This window comes from Anomaloglossus baeobatrachus, chromosome 3 (assembly GCF_048569485.1).
Source record: "Anomaloglossus baeobatrachus isolate aAnoBae1 chromosome 3, aAnoBae1.hap1, whole genome shotgun sequence".
In the NCBI taxonomy this organism is placed as follows: domain Eukaryota; kingdom Metazoa; phylum Chordata; class Amphibia; order Anura; family Aromobatidae; genus Anomaloglossus; species Anomaloglossus baeobatrachus.
Genome location: NC_134355.1, coordinates 186760290 through 186782625, shown reverse-complemented (window position 1 = coordinate 186782625; position 22336 = coordinate 186760290). Strand labels below are relative to the sequence as shown.

At 44.0% G+C, this 22336-nt stretch overlaps 1 protein-coding gene across 4 annotated transcripts in view; it reads right to left on the bottom strand.

Annotated features, from left to right (window-relative positions):
- ERMARD (ER membrane associated RNA degradation) overlaps positions 1 to 22336 on the bottom strand; it is a 179984-nt gene that overhangs the window by 145960 nt on the left and 11688 nt on the right. For 3 of the 4 annotated variants that reach the window (XM_075339637.1, XM_075339636.1, XM_075339638.1), the window contains exons 3-5: positions 17027 to 17166; positions 16009 to 16110; positions 11549 to 11638 (exon numbers count right to left, since the gene is read on the bottom strand). In XM_075339637.1, coding sequence (XP_075195752.1) covers positions 11549 to 11638; positions 16009 to 16110; positions 17027 to 17166 — 332 coding nt within the window. The remainder of the gene's footprint in view (positions 1 to 11548; positions 11639 to 16008; positions 16111 to 17026; positions 17167 to 22336) is intronic. The other variant, XM_075339639.1, reaches the window with a different exon arrangement.

The following is a 22336-nucleotide window of genomic DNA, read 5'->3' as shown; positions in this document are numbered from 1 at the left end:
GGTTGAAAAACCGCCAGCGGGGGGACAAAGGCGCGGAAATGTCCAGGGTAAGGAGGACAGAGGGGACGGGGAGGCCAACCACTCAATCAGAACTCATTGTTTACTATGCTCATTGAAACGCCAATCCAGCATCCTAGAGAGCAAGACCACTTGGTAATATCTTTTCAGGTTGGGAATCCTCAACCCCCACTTAGGTCTAGCCTTGATATCAAATGGAATCCTGTCCCTGCAGGAACCCAAGACACATTTAGTAAAGGCCTTTTGTAGCGCTTTAAATAGTATCTAGGGGTATGGATTGGGGTGGTTTGAAAACGATAAAAGAAAACATGGCAAGATGTCCATTTTTATTGCGTTTATTCTGCCAAACCAAGAGAGTTTGGAGAGGTCATAGGACTTTAAGTCAAGGAGAGAACGTTGGTATAGTGCAGAATAGTTGAAGGGGAAGATGTCAGCCGGATTGGAGCACCCAAAACCCCAAATACTTGATAGCCCTTGACTGCCACATGAATGGGAATGAGCTCTGTAGGGAGGCAACCAAGACATCAGGCAGAAAGATGTTCAAGGCCTCAGACTTGGAAAAACTAACCTTAAAATTCGATACTCCCCCAAACTTCTTAAATTCTTTTATTAGGGCAAAGAAGAAGATAGATGGGTTGGTCAGATACAGTAGGAGATCATCCGCATAGAGAGCTAATTTTACCTGCAAGGACTTGTGATTTCGGGGGATTTACTGATGGCTACTGCGATGTGCTCCATGGCTATGACATATAATAGGGGGAAAGGGGGCAACCCTGCCGAGTTCCATTAGCAGTGGCTAAAGGGGGATACAGGGTATGGTTAACTCTTATTCTAGCTGTGGGGTGGAGATATAGGACCATAATCCTATTGAGCATGACCTCTTTGATACCTATTTGACTCAGCGCAGAGAGAAGGAAAGCCCAGTTCAGTCGGTCAAAAGCTTTTTCGGCATTGATCGAAAGACGGCAAGCTGGGAGACATCGCTTTCAGCGATAGGATGTAATAAGACAGGTTTTTATTAGTGTTATCCTGGGCTTCCCGCTGTTGTATAAACCCTACTTGGTCGACGGTGGATGGAGTTGGTGCAGGAGGGGACCCAAACGATTAACGATCAGTTTAGCAAACATTTTGACAACAACATTAATTAATGAAATTGGTCAGCAGTTGGAACAGAGGGCATGATCTTTTCCTGGTTTGGGAATAATGGAGATAGTGGCTGACATAGTCGGAGGAGTAAAGGCGCAGTCGAGGGAAATGACATTGAACGTTTTGCAGAGAAATGGGACTAATTATGCCTGGACGGTTTTGTAAAAATCTGCAGGGAATTCGTCTGGCCCGGGGCTTTTACCAATTGCCAGCGTCTTCAATGTTGTGGTAATCTCCTGATCAGAGAATGGATCATCTAAGGCCACGGCCTCGTGTTCTGAGAGAGAGGGAAGGGGTGTGTCTGCCACATAGGCGTCAACCCTAGAGCCAAAAGACTCAACAGTCATGTCGGCGAGCGGGCCTCTGAGGTTATAGAGTGAGTTGTAATATTCACAGAAGGCTTCCGAAATTTCCTCTAGTTTATGCAGTAATTCCCCCGAGGATCTTCGTATAGTAGGAACAAACGATGCCAGGGAAATGGGGGTGCAGGAAACCCTGCCTGGTTTGCTGGAGTACTCATAAAAATATCATCAAGTTCTATCTAAGTACCGGGCTGAGGCTATCTCCAATAGTGTTCTGAGATCAGACCTGGTACAGATCAGGTCAGCAAGCACCCGAGGGTCCCGGACCCACTTATGCTTTATTTCAAGACGCTGAATAAGGAGCGACAAGCACTCTATGTTAAACCTATTATCCTTTTTGATCCTGGAGCCTTGCTGTATCAGAGTACCCTGAATTACACACTTAAGAGCCTCCCACTATACTGGTAAGGGAGTGGTATCAGCACTATTGTGTGTAAGGAAGTCACCGATAACCTCTTTGATCGCCGCTAGACATGTGGTATCTTTTAGGTGGGCGGGGTTGAGAAACCAGTTCCACTCTCTTGGGGCCGCGTCAGGGATCCTGAACGATAGGAAAAAAGGGGCATGGTCTGACCAGACCATAGACTCTATGGAGGAGATCGGGTCGAGTTAGAGCAGGCAGTGGCTGACCAGAAACACATCAATTCTGCTATAGGAGTTATGAACTCCCGAATAATACGTGTACTCACGGACTCTAGCATGGAGGAGTCTTCACACATCCACTAACTGTAACTCCAAGAGTTTAGATTTAAGAGAGGCCACTTGACAAGATGGTACATGAGACCTACCCAAGGAAGTGTCGGCAATACGATGCATAATGAAGTTCATGTCTTCCCCCAATATGACGGATCCCTCAGCAAAGCCACGGAGAAGGTTAAAGTACTTTGTGCAGGCCCAAACCTGATCCTGGTTAGGTAGATAAAAATTTGCAATTGTGAAAACTCTGTTGGACATAGAAAGCTTAAGAAATGGGAAATGCCTGTTAGGGTCTGATTGGTGATCAATGATAGTGGCTAGCAGGAATTTGTTGAAAGCAATGCTCACTCCACTTGACCTCAACTCACCATTGGAGCTATGGCACCACCTAGTGTAGTATTTATTCATGAGCGTAGGAATGTGGTTCGTTTTAAAATGGGTTTCTTGGAATAAGAAAATATGCACACGTTTCTTACATGCGGTAAAGGATCTGTGACCTCTTCTCTGGGATATTAAGTCCCCTGACATTATAGGAGCAGATGTTCAGGTCAGTCCTACGTAGCCAGGGAAGGGAGCAAGAAGGGCAGTAGGGGAAGAAGAGACAAGGGAGGAAACGGGATCAAGGGGGAAAGAGAAGAGGGGAGATTTGAAAAGTGTAGAAAAGAGAATGGAAAGTGAGGAGGAGCAGCTCACTGGCAAGAACCCCACCAATATCAGCCCTGGCTTCTACACTAGGACCAGGAGAAACAAAATAGAAATAACTTTAAAACTGTGTTACAAGAACAATGTCCTAAAAGGGGGGAGTGACTAAATAAAGACGCCGAAAGGCATCCAGCTTCAGCTTGCCCATAAGGAAACTTAGGCAAGTTCCAATGCACCCTGGCAGCTAGGGGAGAGAGAAGGGGTAGGGGAGGATGGGGAGAGGGGAAAGAAGGAGCAGGGGAGGAGGAAAGGGAAGGGAAGGGTGGGAGAAGGGGTTCGCCAGAGATAATGTTTAAGGACACAACATCATCAATTAACAGTCAGGGACTTTTACACAAACATCAAGGCTGCGCCCCCGTCCCTTCACCCACCACCCCCAGCCAAACAGGTCACAGACCCGAAGGACAGCAGGCGAGGAAAGGGGGGGAGCCAGCCACAGAGCTGTAGGACACAGGTCAGAGACAGCCTTAAAATGTATAAACTTATTAATAGTGCACGAATAAGAAAAATGCCGGGGGAAGTCTATTAGGCCTATGGGTGCCAGGGAGAAGGGGGACAGTCACACATCCCACAATCCCCGGACAATGTCCCATCTTTAATTCATCTTGTCTTGTCTTGCCCGACCCGCAGATCCCTGCGAGGCCCCTTTTGGAAAGGGAAGGGTGACGGGCCACTCTGGAATGGAGAGAGGCGGCAGATCTAGTTCTCCCATGAACTCCGGGACATGAGCGGGAGAAGTAGGATAATCATTGACTCTGCAAAAACTCTCATTCATTCTCGCCTGGATTATTGTAATTCTTTACTAATTGGTCTCTCTGTTACTAAACTCTCCCCTCTCCAATCCATTCTGAATGCTGCAGCCAGGATCATTTTCCTCTGCAACCGCTTCACTGATGCCTCTGCTCTTTGCCAGTTATTGCACTGGTTGCCTATCCGCTACAGAATCCAACATAAACTTATCACTCTCACTCACAAAGCTCTCCACGGTTCCGCACCGCCCTACATCTCCTCCATCATCTCTGTCTATCACCCCACCCGTGCCCTCCGCTCTGCTAATGACCTAAGACTGACATCCTCAACAATTCGAACCTCCCGCTCCCGTCTTCAAGATTTCTCACGAGTTGCACCTATGCTCTGGAACACACTACCAAGAGCAATCCGTTTAATTCCCAACATCCACACCTTTAAGCGGGCCCTAAAAACACATTTCTTTAGACTAGCCTATCACCTCACTGCCCTGATCTAATCTAGAACCTTTCTGTCCTCATAACAAAAAATGTACTTCCAATTCTTGTCCCCTGTACCGGTATAAATTCTGGCCAATGAGGGGTTCATGCAGCTGGTTTTGAATACCCTTTTAAATCGATGGCCGGACCATATATAACAAGCTTTTCTCCCCCATTCACCTTTTGTGCCTCCCCTATTTCCTCATAGACTGTAAGCTTACGAGCAGGGCCCTCACTCCTCCTGGTATCTTAATTTTTTTTTTTTGTTTTGTCTCAAATTGTCTGTACATGTCCCCTCTGAATTGTAAAGCGCTGCGGAATATGTTGGCGCTATAGAAATAAAACTTTATTATTATTATTATTATTATTATAACCGGGTTGCCCCTCCGCACCTGAAGCTGGAAGGGGTATCCCCAGGTATAGGCAATATTGTGACCACCGAGGATTTCCAGAAGAGGGCGAGGTGCACGCCACTTAGCAAGTGTGGAGCATGAAAGGTCACACAGTAGCTGAAGGGATGCCCCGTCAAAGTTGATCTGACCCTTGTCCCATGCTTTCTGCATAATAGCCTCCTTAAGCTGGAAAATAAATGTACAGTACTCTGCATATAAAATATTTCTGGGTCTTGGCAGGTCCATGATCTGTAGGCCCAAGGTACAGTGACCCCGGTCTATCTCCACGAGTGTACCAGCAGGGGGGCCCAGAAGAGAATTGAAAATGTCCTGCAGGGTCAAGATTAGGTCCTGTGGCCTAGTAACCTCAGGGAGGCCACGGATCCTAATATTGTTCCTTTGGTTCCTATTTTCTGCATCCTCAGTGATGTCAAAGAGCATTTGTATGTGACTAGAGTGCTGGTCAATAAGCTGCTGCTTGGAGGCCAGCTGGAGATGGAGGTCATGGGTAGAGGATTCCAGGGTTTGGACTTTGGTATGCAGGGTCCCAAGATCTTCCCTGAGAAACCTGATCATCTCCATTTTACAAACCGCCTTAAGCCTGGAGATATAGACCTCCATGTCACTTTTGGTAGGCATAGAGTTAATCAGAGATTGGAGGCTCGAGAGCTCAGATGCTGCATTTAGCATGAGGGCTGGTTCACCCTGGTTTGGACTAATAATGGAGTGCAGCAGTAAGCAGGGTTTCCCCGCAGGGGCCCGAGTTAGAGCATGGGAGGGGGCCCGTGTAAGAGCCCCGGGATCCATTCCCCCTCCCCGGTGAGCCGGGGCACCCAGTCGCAGATACAGAGGATAGTGGTCCTGTGGATTCCCGCTGACAGCTGGGGGAGACAGGGCTCCCCGCAGGCGAGGGAGGCTGGGAGGCCTGTGGGGAAGCAGGAGCCGATTCACTATGGAGGTACTTGAGCAGTGGATGAAGCCTGCTTGCAGGAAGCCGCGAGCCATGCGCCACGAGGTTCCTCCGTGTCCACCATGCTGGACGGAGCTGGTCTCTCATGGGGCGAGGAGGTGGGGGCCAGATACCGGGCGATATCTCCCTTTGGCTTGCTCGGTGTTGCAGCACCAGATCCCTGGGAATGCAGGCCAACACTGCCTGAATCCTTCTAGGCATGCTCTTGATCAGATTCAAGAATGTCTCACCCAAAATCTGATCCCAGATTTCGTCTACACATTCCCAATGTTGGTGCATACTGGTAGATTCACTTGGGTATGTATACAGTTTTGCTTCAACTCTACCCATACGTGTTCAATTGGGTTGAGAACTGGGGACTGTGAGGGCCAATCTAGCATCTCTAGCTCATTGCCACTGAACCATTTCTTTGCCAATCTTGACACATGAAATTGTGTATTTCAAATTTTTGGATTTTAATATTTTGCAATAAGGAATAGATCATTAATCCTGTGTTTTGGAAGCTGGATCAATCAACTTTTTGCACCATCATTAATCATATGCTAAATAGCTGCAAGTCAAATTTATGTATGAGATAGCCAACATGATTGTCTATAAAATGAAAATAGTCTCACGCTCAAAGCTTTAGTGGATGGTGAAACATGGAGCCTGAAAGTCAAAAGTTCAAACCCCATTGTCACCCTTTTGCTCGTCATTGTAAGTTCATGTGTCAGAGCTGTGTGTATTATACACAGTATAAAAAAATACCAACAATAGACTTATTTCCTCTCTTTTCTATCCTAGTACATTAAAATTAGTGTTAATGAGCCCTCTACTTTACACCACTGGGGAATTTTTAATTAATATGAGAAGTGTTTTTCTTATTTTATGCTTTCTAAACATAGGGTGCGTCTTATGGTAAGGAGTGTCTCCTTGTCCAAAAAATACAGTATCTATGTATAATACAAATATATACAGTGCCTTGCGAAAGTATTCGGCCCCTTTGTATTTTTCAATTTTTTTCCCACATTTCAGGCTTCAAACAAAGATAAAAAAAATTAAATTTTATGATGAAGAATCAACAGGTGGGACACAATTGTGAAGTTGAATGAAATTTATTGCTTATTTTAAACTTTTATAAAAAATAATAAACTGAAAATTGGGGCGTGCAATATTATTCGGCCCCTTTAAGTTAATACTTTGTAGCGCCACCTTTTGCTGCGATTACAGCTGCAAGTCGCTTGGGGTATGTCTTTATCAGTTTTGCACATCGAGAGACTGACATTCTTGTCCATTCTTCCTTAGAAAACAGCTTGAGCTGAGTGAGGCTGGATGGAGAGCGTTTGTGAACAGCAGTTTTCAGCTCTTTCCACAGATTTTCAATTGGATTCATGTCTGGACTGTGACTTGGCCATTCTAACACCTGGATACGTTTATTTGTGAACCATTCCATTGTAGATTTTGCTTTATGTTTGGGATCATTGTCTTGTTGGAAGACAAATCTCCGACCCAGTCTCAGGTCTTTTGCAGACTCCAACAGGTTTTCTTCAAGAATGGTCCTGCATTTGGCTCCATCCATCATCCCATCAATTTTAACCATCTTCCCTGTCCCTGCTGAAGAAAAGCATGCTGCTACCACCATGATTGACAGTGGGGATGATGTGTTCAGGGTGATGAGCTGTGTTGCCTTTATGCCAAACATCGTTTTGCATTGTGCCCAAACAGTTCGATTTTGGTTTCATCTGACCAGAGCACCTTCTTCCACATGTTTGGTGTGTCTCCCAGGTGGCTTGTGGCAAACTTTAAACTACACTTTTTATGGATATCTTTGATAAATGTCCTTCTCCTTGCCACTCTTCTATAAAGGCCAGATTTGTGCAGTATGCCTGATTGTTGTCCTATGTACAGAATCTCCCACCTCAGCAGTAGATCTCAGCAGTTCATCCAGAGTTATCATGCGCCTCTTGGCTGCATCTCTGATCAGTCTTCTCCTTGTTTGAGATGACATTTTTGAGGGACGTCCGGGTCTTGATAGATTTGCAGTGGTATGATACTCCTTCCATTTCAATATGATCATTGCACAGTGCTTCTTGGCATGTTTAAAGTTGTGGAAATCTTTTGTAACCAAATCCGGCTTTAAACGTTTCCACAACAGTATCACAAACTTGCCTGTTGTGTTCCTTGGTCTTCATGATGCTCTCTGTGCTTTAAACAGAACACTGAGACTATCATAGAGCAGGTGCATTTATATGGAGACTTGATTACACACAGGTAGCTTATGTTTATCATCATCAGTCATTTAGGACAACATTGGATCATTCAGAGATCCTCAATGAACTTCTGGAGTGAGTTTGCTGCACTGAAAGTAAAGGGACCGAATAATATTGCACGCCCCACTTTTCAGTTTATTATTTTTACAAAAGTTTAAGATAAACAATAAATTTCGTTCAACTTCACAATTGTATCCCACTTGTTGTTGATTCTTCACCAAAACATTACAATTTTTATCTTTATGTTTGAAGCCTGAAATGTGGAAAAAGGTTGAAAAGTTCAAGGGGGCTGAATAGTTTCGCAAGGCACTGTATGTGCGTATACACACAAATATATAAGCGGGGCAGAAAGGAAAAAAATGAGTCAGAAGTCCAATAAATAGATTTATTTTATTAAATACAGTAACAATGATCGAGGTAAGAGCCCGAATGCAATGCATACAGGGAAGTGCCAATAAGTAAAGGACTCACTACATCAACACATGTCTAATGCCTAATAAAATGCCAAGTAATGAAAAATCATAAACAGCACACAGATAAGAATGACCAAAAACTGTAGTTGTAGGAGTATAAAAAAAAAGTACAGCTAACCGATAAAGTGCAAGCACTAATGGTCAAACCAGTATCAAAAAGTCACAGATAACAAGAGCTACTAGGGACAGCCATATAAGGATATACTAACTGTTATGTCTATCCTAGGGTAAGTATATCAAAATGGTGTAAATGCATTGTAGAAAAACCTGCAAGGCAAAAGACTTGTAGTCAAACACAAGATATATTGAATGTGCACTACAGTTCAAAAGTTTGGGGTCAACCAGACAATTTTATCTTTTCCATGAAAAATCATACTTTTATTTATCAAATAAGTTGCAAAATGAATAGAAAATATAGTCCAGACATTGACTAGGTTAGAAATAATGATTTTTACTTGAAATAATAATTTTCTCCTTCAAACTTTGCTTTTGTCAAAGAATGCGGAAATTACAGCTTTGCAGACCTTTGGCATTCTAGCTGTTAATTTGCGGAGGTACTCTGGAGATATTTCACCCCATGTTTCCAGAAGCCCCTTCCACAAGTTGGATTGGCTTAATGGTCACTTTTTGCATACCATACGATCAAGCTGCTCCCACAACAGCTCAATAGGGTTGAGATCTGGTGACTGGGCTGGCCACTCCATTACAGATAGAAAACCAGCTGCCTGCTTCTTCCCTAAATAGTTCATCCATAATTTGGAGGTGTGCTTTGGGTCATTGTCCTGTTGTAGGATGAAATTGGCTCCAATCAAGCGCTGTCCACAGGGAATGACATGGCATTGCAAAATGGAGTGATAGCCTTCCTTATTCAAAATCCTTTCTACCTTGTACAAATCTCCCACTTTACAAGCACCAAAGCAACCCCAGACCATCACATTACCTCCACCATGCTTGACAGAGGGCGTCAGGCACTCTTCCAGCATCTTTTCAGTTGTTCTGCATCTCACAAATGTTCTTCTTTGTGATCCAAACACCTCAAACTTTGATTCATCTGTCCATAAGACTTTTTTCTAATCTTCCTCTGTACAATGTCTGTGTTCTTTTGCCCATATTAATCTTTTGCTTTTATTAGCCAGTCTCAGATATGGCTTTTTCTTTACCACTCTGCCCTGAAGGCCAGCATCCTAGAGTTGCCACTTCACTGTAGTCATTGACACTGGCGTTTTGAGGGTACTATTTAAAGAAACTGCTATGTGAGAACCTGTGAGACATCGATTTCTCAAACTAGAGACACTAATGTACTTGTCTTGTTGCATAGCTATGCAGCGAGGCCTCCCACTTCTCTTTCTACTCTGATTAGAGCCTATTTATGCTCTCCTCTGAGAGGCCTCCCACTTCTCTTTCTACTCTGATTAGAGCCTATTTATGCTCTCCTCTGAGGGGAGTAGTACACACTGTTGTAGGAAATCTTCAGTTTCTTGGCATTTTCTTGCATGGAAGATCCTTCATGTCTAAGAACAAAAATAGACTGTCAAGTTTCACATGAAAGTTCTCTTTTTCTGGCCACTTTGAGAGTTTAATGGAACCAACAAATGTAATGCTCCAGATTCTCAACTAGCTCAAAGGAAGGTCAATTTTATAGCTTCTCTAATCAGCAAAACTGTTTTCAGCTGTGCTAACATACTTGAACGAGGGTTTTCAATGGATTTCTAAACATCCATTAGCCTTTTAAAACAGTTAGCAAAGACAATTTACCATTAGAACACTGGAGTGGTGTTGGAAATGGGCCTCTGTGCACCTATGTAGAGCATTAACAACCAGATGTTTGCAGCTAGAATAGTCATTTACCACATTAACAATGTATAGAGTATATTTCTGTTTAATTTAATGTTAGCTTCATTGAAAAAAAATGTGCTTTTCCTTCAAAAATATGGAAATATCTAAGTGACTCTAAACGTTTGAACTGTAGTGTACCTTGAAACAGATGCAGCAATCCACAGTCAAATAGACTCCACCCCAATGCACATTTCGGCGGCCCCCTGACGTTTACGCCTGCCTGAAAAGACCTTGGACCACATATTCAAAGATTACAGTTAGTAAAACACTTTGTCGTTATGTATTAAAATCCTGTAGGCACGCAAGTTACCCCTGCTCAAGCCAGGACAGGTCCAGGCCCGTTTTATTCAATTGCCATCTGAATGATCCAGAGGAGGCATGGGAGACAGTCATGTGGTCAGACGAGACCAAAATAGAACTTTTTGGTATCAACTCCATTCTCAGTGTTTGGAGGAAGAAGACGGATGAGTGCAACCACAAGAACACCATCCCAACCATGAAGCATGGGGGTTGAAACCTAATACTTTAGGGGTGCTTTTCTGCTAAGTGGATGACTGCAAGGTGTTGAAGGGAGGATGGATGGGATCATGTATCGCAAGATTTTGGCCAACAACCTCCTTCCCTCAGTAAGAGCATTGAAGATTGATTGTGGCTGGGTCTTCCAGCATGACAATGACCCGAAATACACAGCCAGGGAGACTAAGGAATGGCCCGATGAAGACAGCCGCTGAAATGGACGTCAGCGTGGAGGCCATTTGACTGAGGACTGCTGCATCTCTTTCAAGGTATATTCCATATATCTGGCGCTTGACTACAAGTCTTTTGCCATGCAGGTTTTTCTACAATGCATTTACACCATTTTGATATACATGCCCTAGGATAGACACAATGTTTAGGACATCCTTATATAGCTGCCCCTAGCAGCTCTTCTTATCTGTGACTGTTTGATACTGGCTTGACCATTAGCATTTGCACGTTATTGGTTATCTGTAGCTTTTTTATACCCATACAGCTACAGTTTTTGGTCATTCTCATCTGTGTGTTGTTTATGATTTTTCATTGCTTGGCATTTTATGAGGCATTAAGACATGTGTTGATGTAGTGAGTCCTTTACTCATTGGCACTTCCCTGTATTCATTGGATTCTGTCTCTTACCTCGACCATTGTTACTGTATTTAATAAAATAAATCTATTTATTGGACTCCTGACTCAGTTTTTCCCTTTCTGTCCCGCTGTTGTTTTAATCACTGACCTGTCCTTTTAGCCATAACATCCAGTATTTTTGTGCATCCACGATGTACATTGTTATATTATTTCAGACTGATTTATAAGATTTCCTAGTGGTGTTGCATGTTTATTTGGTTATATTCATTCAAACATAAATATATATCTACAGATACATACACACACTGAATTCTATACCTTAAGTAACATAAATAGACTGAAATCACCAGGTTATGTGACCATGAAATACTCACCACAGGTTGACTAAAGATTTTGGCCAATTCCTTGGATAAAAGAAGATCTCTCAATAAAAATGGACAGTCTTTACTGATTAGTAAATATACCTAGAAGAGAAATCAGGTATTAAGTGAAGAATAAAATGAAAAGATTCAGAAACAGTTCTTCAAATAAAACATTATAAAACAAAATGATCACTACAGAAACTTGTAAGTTTTAGATTATAAATCTTTAAATGAAAGAATATCTATTTTTTGTTTATTATTTTCTTCTAGGGGGCTACCATAGTGAAAAATATCTGTGTAGCATCTGTATGGCACATCAGGGGCAGTAGTCTAGGCTAAAGTTGTATTAGCCATGAACTGCACATACTGAAAGCTATGAGCAGATTACAGCATATGCGATATGGGGAGGAAGCAATATGAAAATGCATTGTATGCAACTTCTTCAGCCAACATTGCTCATGAGTCCTTCTGTTATGGCCATTAAATCTGCTCTGGATGACATCAACACCCAGCAATAAGCTGTCCAAGGAGATTCTGTGGTAATGACAGCAAAAACTACACAACAACTTTATCAACAAATTTTCATTTTTACAACAAAATATACAAAACTATTTTTTTTAAGTGACTGAATGGACTATAGGGTGCTTTACACGCTGCGACATCGCTAATGATATATCGTCGGGGTCACGGTGTTTGTGACGCACATCCGGCGTCGTTAGCGACATCGCAGCGTGTGACAGCTAGGAGCTACGATCAACGATCGCAAAAACGTCAAAAATCGTTGATTGTTGACATGTTGCTCCTTTTCATAATATCATTGGTGGTGCATGCCGCTGGTTGTTCGTCGTTCCTGCGGCATCACACATCGCTATGTGTGACACCGCAGGAACGACGAACATCTCCTTACCTGCGTCCACCGGCAATGAGGAAGAAGGAGAGGGCGGGATATTCCGCCAGCTCATCTCCGCCCCTCCACTTCTATTGGACGGCTGCCGTGTGACGTCGCTGTGACGCCGCACGAACCGCCCCCTTAGAAAGGAGGCGGTTCGCCGGCAACAGCGACGTCGCAGGGAAGGTAAGTCCATGTGACGGGTGTAAGCAATGTTGTGCGCCACGGGCAGCGATTTGCCCATGTCGCACAACCGACGGGGGCGGGTACGCTCGCTAGCGATATCGATACAGATATCGCAGCGTGTAAAGTGCCCTTATGCGTTGGAAAATACTCAAAAGTGATACTATTTTAAGGACCTGCATCCTCAAAGTAATAACAAAACATTAAATAGGTTAGTTTATTAACCCTTTAGGAATTTCACAGGAATTAAAGCAATGTGGAAGAAAAAAGTGAAAAATTATTATTAAAATTTTATTTTACAGAAAAATTTTACCTTAAGCCCATAAATTGTCATTTTTACAAAGTTAGTAGGAGAAAATGCACCTAATAATTTATTGTGCAATTTCTTCTGACAAAGTGGGACACGATAGGAGTCGCATTTGACTTTGGAGAGCAAATTGACTGGAATAGACATACGCCATGTCATGTAGAACCCTCAACATGCCAAAACAGTAGTAACCCCACATAAGTGACCCTACGCCCCTAAAGGAATTTATCTAGGTTTGTGATGAGCACCTTGAAGCCATTCGTGTTTCACAGAATTTTATAATATTGAGATGTGAAAATGAAAAATTACATTTTTTCCACAAAAAGTTTGCTTCAGACCCATTTTTTCAGGGTAACAGGCATGAACAATACAATTTGTTGTACAATTTCTGCTGAGTACACCGAAACCTTATATGTGATGAGAAACTACTGTTTGTCCGCATTGTAGAGATGTAAAAAGAAATTGCAACGTTTTGGAGCACAGACTTTAATAGAATGGTTTGCAGGCATTAAGTTCCATTTTCCTTTGACGTGGCGAAAGAGCAAACACCAACCCACAAGTGACCTTATTTTGGAATTGTTATTGGGACGTATTGGAATATAGTTTTATTAAGCTTTTTCCTGTATTTAAATGTATAATGTGGTGGCATATGTAAGATGTATGTGTTGTGAGAAGGCAAAAATGTAGGTGGCACTCACCAATGTATAAAATCCTATTTATTGTTTAATTTAATTAAGAAAGACATAGCAGGTGGAAGGGTGGATGTGGGCGGTGTCTGGGACGACAGTCTGTTTTTTTATTTTTTAAAAATGTTTAAAATAAACAATAAATTTCGTTCAACTTCACAATTGTGTCCCACTTGTTGTTAATTCTTTACCATTAATTTACATTTTTTTATCTTTATGTTTGAAGCCTGAAATGTGGGTAAAGGTTGACAAATTCAAGGGGGCCGAATACTTTCGCAAGGCACTGTACTTTGGGAGTGCTTTTGTGCAAAGGGGACAGGATGACTGCACCGTATTGAAGGGAGGATGGATGGGTTCATATATCACAAGATTTTGGCCAACAATCTCCTTCCCTCATTAAAAGCACTGAAGCCAGGGCAACTAAGGAGTGGCTCCGTAAGAAGCACTTCAAGATCCTGGAGTGGCCTAGCCAGTTTCCAGACCTGAACCCAATAGAAAATCTTTGGAGGGAGCTTAAACTCAATGTTGCCCAAGCAATAGCCCTGAAATCTGAAGATCTGGAGAAGATGGTCAAAATCCCTGCTGCAGTGTGTGCAAACTTGGTCAGAACTACAGGACACATCTAACCTCTGTAGTTGCACACAAAGGTTTCTGTACCAAACATTACGTTCTGTTTTTCAATTGTATCAAATACTAATTTCATGCAATAAAAAGCAAATTAATTATTCAAAAATCATACAATGGGATTTTTCTTTTTATTCTGTCTGTCATAGTTGAAGTGTTACTACGATAAAAAAAATACCTTTCCATTCTTTATAGGTGGAAAAATTTGCAAAATCAGCAATGTATCAAATAATTTTTTCCCCCATTGTATATGTATATCTATATCTGTTAATCTGTATATCAGAGGTTTCCTTCCCCCATCACGTGTTGGATGAATAGACAAAGAGAAATACACCACATGTGAAATAAAGAAAGTAGGCCATGTGCTGAAAATAGTTTTTTTCACTCTATTCTTCAGTGTGCTTTACACGCAACGACATCGCTAACGAGATGTCGTTGAGGTCACAGAATTTGTGACGCACATCCGGCCTCGTTAGCGACGTCATTGCATGTGACGAGCGTACGAGCAACTGCTAACGATCAAAAATACTCACCTAATCGTTGATAGTTGAAACGTCGTTCAAATCCCAAATATCATTGATGGTGCTGGACGCAGGTTGTGCGTCGTTCTTGAGGCAGCACACATGCTACGTGTGACATCCCAGGAACGAGGAACACCACCGTACCTGCGTCCTCCGGCAACCAGGTGGGCGTGACTTTCCTGCGGCTGCTCTCCGCCCCTTCCGCCTTCAATTGGACGCCTGCTGTGTGACGTCGCTGTGACGACGCACAAACCGCCCCCTTAGAAAAGGGGCAGTTCGACGGCCACAGCGATGTCGTTTGGCAGGTGTGACGGGTACTAGCGATATTGTGCGCCACAGGCAGCAGTTTGCCCGTGATGCACAAACGACGGGGGCGGGTGCTTTCATGAGCGACATCGCTAGCGATGTCGTTGCGTGTAAAGCTCCCGTTAGGATGGGAGAGAAGAGTAGTAGTTGGTGGGTGGAGAAACAAAAGTCTTCCCTAACACATGGCAAAACACATACCCCCGTTACATCATTATCTGCAGCCAATGACAGGGGGGAATGAATCTTAGCATTTACCCCGCTCATGTGGGCATATAAACTAAAACTCACACACATTCTCTCTCTTTTCCTGACCAGCAGACCACCAGTCGAGGACGACACAGACAGGGAATCTAGATTGTGAGCCCCAATGGGGATAGTGTTGCTGATGTATGTAAAGCGCTGAGGAATATGTTAGCACTATATAGAAATAAAGATTATTAATAATAACAATAATAATAAAAAATAATGGGCTTAGTGTATTAAACCACCCCCTGCATCTCCCTGAAATTAATCCCCCTCACATCTTCAACCCCTTGTATTCTATATAGGGACATTTAGAGAATGTTGGGTGGGCTGATAAAGTGTGTGTCTTTATGGGTGAAGGTAGTATTACTGGTGTTTTCATGTAGTGTACTTGTGTATAATTTAGTATATGCATTTCATATTAATGTATTGACATGTGCTAGTATTATATTGTGAATTACCGCGTTGTCTTGTTAGTGAATAAACTTGTTATATTTTATTATCAAAGTGTCCTGAGTCTGTACATGTATGGGACACACTAGAAAGGGAACATAACAGAGAAATATTTTGTGTGCATAATTTTCCCCCTTTTATATTATACCAATATCACAAAGGTGCAGATACTGCATACCAGAGAACAATGAACTGTGCAGATTTTCAAATTCCGCAACATTTTTAATAAAATTTAAATACAGTAACCCAAGGACACTCACATCACCAAGAGTGCGCTCCAAACACGAGGTCATCTTCATCAAAAGTAGCGAGATCTTGGTCCCATCCAAGCTTTTTAGTGAATCCAAGGCATGAAGAAACAACTGAGGAACATTTATAAAAAGAAAACAATTACCAACATTAAATATGTAAATTAGATCTCCTGGAAAATGAAACCCTCTTTCAAATTCCACCTACAGTAGGAGAGATGGCCAAGTATGATGACCTGCTGGCAACAAGAGACGTTTTGGTTCATATTAAAGGAAATCTGTTACCAAGAATTTGCCATCTAATCTGAGAGCATAACAATGTATGGGGGCCTCCGATTCCAACAATGTATCACTTAATCGGCTGCTTGCTTGTTGTAGTTTTGAGAAAATCACTATTTTATAAGGAAGCAATCAAAACATATCTACTCCAAAATGGTATCAATAAAAACATTTGACGGCATTCCAAAAAAGCAAACCCTCACACAACACCATGAACGGAAAAATGAAAATGTTAAGTTTTTCCACAAATGGTAACAAAGTCGTGGTTTTTTTCTTTCTTTTTTCAAACTAATTTCTCAATATTTTTTCACCACTTTAATTAAAACATACTGACATGGAGAATCTTATTGCCAGGTGATTTATACAGCACAATGAACACTGTAAAAACCAAACCCTGAAAAACAACTGCGGAATTGTGGGTTTTGTACAATTGCACCACACTTGGTACTTTTTTCCTATTTTCTGATGCATTGAATGATAAAATTAATGGAGTGGTTCAAAATTACAACTCGTACTACACAAAAACATGACCTCACACCCATATCGATGGAAAAAAGAAAAAAAAGGTATGACTCTTGGAAGGCAGGAAAAAATAAATAAAAGTGGAAAATTGCCTGGTGTCACCACAAAGTAGATTCCATACTTATCCTGACAGAAAGATGCAAATGTAATGAGTTGTAGAAGACTGAGTTAGAGTATGGATACTTTGGGGTTCAAAATTATTAATACTATAATCTGTCAGCAATCTTACCTCACAGTTGTTGGTCCACTGAAACCAAACATGAAATGCCTCCTTAAGGTTCTCATTAGGCACTGACATAAAATGTGTATGGACAGCATCACACATGGGCCCCAGGTTCCTGACACACTCAATGTAGTCCAATTCCTCACCTGAGAACCAAAGCATAAAATGATAAACATCTTGATTCACTCATGGACTGTGTGCACACGAGCAAATCTTTCTGTGGCAATTTTATGTGGATTTCACAGTTGAAATCGGCAACACCCTAAAAAACTAGAACAAAACTCTCAGGGCATGTCACAAAGAGGAAAATTAACCACCAGAAGCCCAAACATCAAGAGAGGCAAAATCACATCCAATTGTGCATAATGCATACCTCCCAACATTTAAAGATGAGAAAGAGGAACAAAGTATGCTACGCACGCCGCGACAATTTTAAGCCACGCCCCTAACCACACCCATTTTCCAATCTGTCACGCCCACATCCAATCCTTTTCAGCACTGCTGATCACATTGTTTAAGGCTGCGTGCCCACGATCAGTATTTGCAGCATTTTGGATGTAGCATGTTTTTGCTGTGTCTAAAACGCTGCATTGTACAGTACAAGCACAGTGGAGGGATTTCTAGAAATCTCCTGCCCATTGTGCTTGTTTTTTCTGCCGCAAACACTGACCTGAGGAGCGTCTTTCCAGACTGCAGCATATGAATTGTGTGCTGCAGTTGCATGCGTCCTCCATAGGAAGAACACAGCAGGAGACCGCAGCGCACTGAACCCTGATCATGGGCACAGGCAGCTGCGTTCTCCTGCGGAGGAGACATGCAGCCCCGCAGGTCAGGACCCGCTGCCTCCAGGACACAGCGAGTCCTGATCATGGGCACAGGCAGCTGCTGTCTCCTGCGTTCTCCTGCGGAGGAGATGTGCAGCCCTGCAGGTCAGGACCCGCTGCCTCCAGGACACAGAGAGTCCTGATCGTGGGCACAGGCATACGCACATATACGGTACATATTTGAAGACAAATTCCCTAAAATACATATAAACAGACAAATCTATACACAGTCATCTGCACTGACATACATAGATATATACATCATACATATACACACATTGGAGTTAATAACATAGGGAAGCCGGCAGCAGCCGCACTCACCTACCCCGCTTGTCTCTGTCCAGCTCCTCCTCGGCATGTGATCACTTGGCATCACTTTAACAGACCTAGCCACGCACAGTGCACACTGACACCGCTGAGTATGTATCACAAGGGAGGATGGGGGTTTTATATACTCTCTCTATATATAATATATAATATATGAGGGGCTGGGGGCTACTGTATATACAGCACAGGAGGGGCTGGGGGCTACAGTATACACAGCACAGGAGGGGCTGGGGGCTACAGTATATTCAGAAAAGGAGGGGCATAGACAGTACTTGAGGGGCATACATATTAGGCCTGTTTCAGATGTCAGTGATTCTGGTATGTATGTGCTAGTTTTTATACATACCAGAATCACTGACCTATCCAGATCCATCATAATCAATGGGTCTGCACACACATCAGTGATTTTTCACTGACCGTGTCTCCGTGCGGCGTACATGCGTATCCGTGATTGCTGCACAGAAACATGTCTGGTTTTTTTTCTGGCATCACTGATGTCCCACGGACCACACTATGGTGTGATCCGTGAAACACGTACCAGAAAAACACGGACATTAAAAAAAAAAAAGCTTTTTCAACTCCCCTTCTCCAGCGACGCTGAGTTCGGCAGCTGCTCTCTGCTTCTTCCTGCCCGGCTCATTATGGCATGCATATTCATTTATGCAGCCAGAGCCGACCCGGAAGTAGCTGCAGAGGTGAGAGAGCAGTGGCTGGATGCTGAATCGCGGGACTCTTCAGCACCACGGAGAGCAGGAGCGGGGGCAGGTGAGTATACAGTGCCTACAAGTAGTATTCAACCCCCTGCAGATTTAGCAGGTTTGATAAGATGCAAATAAGTTAGAGCCTGCAAACTTCAAACAAGAGCAGGATTTATTAACAGATGCATAAATCTTACAAACCAACAAGTTATGTTGCTCAGTTAAATTTTAATAGATTTTCAACATAAAAGTGTGGGTCAATTATTATTCAACCCCTAGGTTTAATATTTTGTGGAATAACCCTTGTTTGCAATTACAGCTAATAATCGTCTTTTATAAGACCTGATCAGGCCGGCACAGGTCTCTGGAGTTATCTTGGCCCACTCCTCTCCATGCAGATCTTCTCCAAGTTATCTAGGTTCTTTGGGTGTCTCATGTGGACTTTAATCTTGAGCTCCTTCCACAAGTTTTCAATTGGGTTAAGGTCAGGAGACTGACTAGGCCACTGAAACACCTTGATTTTTTCCCTCTTGAACCAGGCCTTGGTTTTCTTGGCTGTGTGCTTTGGGTCGTTGTCTTGTTGGAAGATGAAATGACAACCCATCTTAAGATCCTTGATGGAGGAGCGGAGGTTCTTGGCCAAAATCTCCAGGTAGGCCGTGCTATCAATCTTCCCATGGATGCGGACCAGATGGCCAGGCCCCTTGGCTGAGAAACAGCCCCACAGCATGATCCTGCCACCACCATGCTTGACTGTAGGGATGGTATTCTTGGGGTCGTATGCAGTGCCATCCAGTCTCCAAACGTCACGTGTGTGGTTGGCACCAAAGATCTCGATCTTGGTCTCATCAGACCAGAGAACCTTGAACCAGTCTGTCTCAGAGTCCTCCAAGTGATCATGAGCAAACTGTAGACGAGCCTTGACATGACGCTTTGAAAGTAAAGGTACCTTACGGGCTCGTCTGGAACGGAGACCATTGCGGTGGAGTACGTTACTTATGGTATTGACTGAAACCAATGTCCCCACTGCCATGAGATCTTCCCGGAGCTCCTTCCTTGTTGTCCTTGGGTTAGCCTTGACTCTTCGGACAAGCCTGGCCTCGGCACGGGTGGAAACTTTCAAAGGCTGTCCAGGCCGTGGAAGGCTAACAGTAGTTCCATAAGTCTTCCACTTCCGGATGATGCTCCCAACAGTGGAGACAGGTAGGCCCAACTCCTTGGAAAGGGTTTTGTACCCCTTGCCAGCCTTGTGACCCTCCACGATCTTGTCTCTGATGGCCTTGGAATGCTCCTTTGTCTTTCCCATGTTGACCAAGTATGAGTGCTGTTCACAAGTTTGGGGAGGGTCTTAATTAGTCAGAAAAGGCTGGAAAAAGAGATAATTAATCCAAACATGTGAAGCTCATTGTTCTTTGTGCCTGAAATACTTCTTAATACTTTAGGGGAACCAAACAGAATTCTTGTGGTTTGAGGGGTTGAATAATAAATGACCCTCTGAATAAACTTTTCACAATTTAAAAAAAAAAATAAAAAAAGAAATAACATTCTTTTTTGCTGCAGTGCATTTCACACTTCCAGGCTGATCTACAGTCCAAATGTCACAATGCCAAGTTAATTCCGAATGTGTAAACCTGCTAAATCTGCAGGGGGTTGAATACTACTTGTAGGCACTGTATGTCCATGTGCAATCACAGAGTACGGATCACGTATCATGGATTGAACATGGACAACCACTGTGTGCCGTGAATCACGGAGTATGAAGGGACATATGCGTGTTTAACACATCAGTGAAGAACGTCTGTGTTTTTCACTGAGGGGCATACATGTTACTAAGGGGTACACACATTACTGGGGGAAATACACTTTACTATGGGGCATATAAATAACTGGTAGCATAGATATTACTAAGGGGCATATAGCTCTGGTGTTGGGGCTTATACAGCTCTGGGCGCACATACAGCTCTGGTGGGGGGGCTGGGGTCACACAGATCTGGTGAGGGGGGGGTGTGGCTGGAGGCATATAGCTCTGGTGAGGAGAGGGCTGGGGCATACAGATCTGGTGAGGGGGGGCTGGGATACATCTGGTGGGAGGGGGCTGGAGGCATACAGAGCTGGGGGGTGCTGGGGGGCATATAGATCTGGTGGGGGGGCATACAAATCTGGTGTGGGGGCTAAGGGGCATACAAATCTGGTGTGGGGGCTGGGGGTATACAAATCTGGTGTGGGGGTTGGGGGGCATACAGATCTGGTGAGGGGGGGGGTGGCTGGAGGCATATAGCTCTGGTGAGGAGAGGGCTGGAGCATACAGATCTGGTGAGAGGGGGCTGGGGGATACAGATCTGGTGGGAGGGGGCTGGAGGCATACAGAGCTGGGGGGCATATAGATCTGGTGGGGTGGCTGGGGGGTATACAAATCTGGTGTGGGGGCTGGGGGGCATACAAATCTGGTGAGGGGGTGGCTGGAGGCATATAGCTCTGGTGAGGAAAGGGCTGCTGGGTCATACAGATCTGGTGAGGGGGGACTGGGGGATACATATCTGGTGGGAGGGGGCTGGAGGCATACAGAGCTGGGGGGTGCTGGGGGGTATATAGATCTGGTGAGGGGGCATACAAATTTGGTGAGGGGGCCATACAGATGTGGTGAGGGGGGTGACTGGAGGCATATAGCTCTGGTGAGGGGGTTGGGGCATACAGCTTTGGGTAGGTGGGGGTCACATACAGCGTTCCTTGGTGTTCCGCTCCTCTTCCTGCAATCTCTTTATCTGTGGACAGAGCTCAGCATGTTGCTCGGTAGCTCCGCCCACAGATGCATTTCCGTACACAAACAGCCCAGCAGTGAGCAGTGAGTGCACGCTGAGCTGCAGGTGCCGATTTAAAGTGCTGGCAGCCAGAGTGCTGCTGCCGCCCACCCATAACAGCGGCAGCACAGAGCCAGAGCAGTGAAGCAGCGCTCGGTTCTGCTCTGCTCATGTGCATAAGCAGGGGGAGAAAGTCAGACGGGGAGAGAGCGGGTGGGCGGAGCCACGGGACAAAAGCCTCACGATCGTGACACCGGGACACCCGCTGAAATCCGGTACAGTCCCGCTGTATCCGGGACGGTTGGGAGGTATGATAATGTTGTGCCTTGTCTGGACATTGCCCACTGAGAATTGGGTAAAGACGCTACACTTGCCCCCCGGTCTAAGTATGTTAAGCTGGAGACAGGATGATACCACCTATCAGAGGAGGTACTTGCATCCGGCAGAGACGGTGTGATGGGAGTGCTTTCTGCAGTGGAGTATTCTGGGAACCCCTGGATCTTGGCATACTGCCTCGGTGCAAATTCTGGGAGAAATCTTTGACTCTCACTATACTATTAATGGGGCTCTGGGTGTCACTACTGTCATAAAGGTGAGACCCCCTCTCAGAGCTGAATGTGACTGTCAAGGTCAGAAAGTTTGGGGATCTCTATGCTAGTGTAACATAAG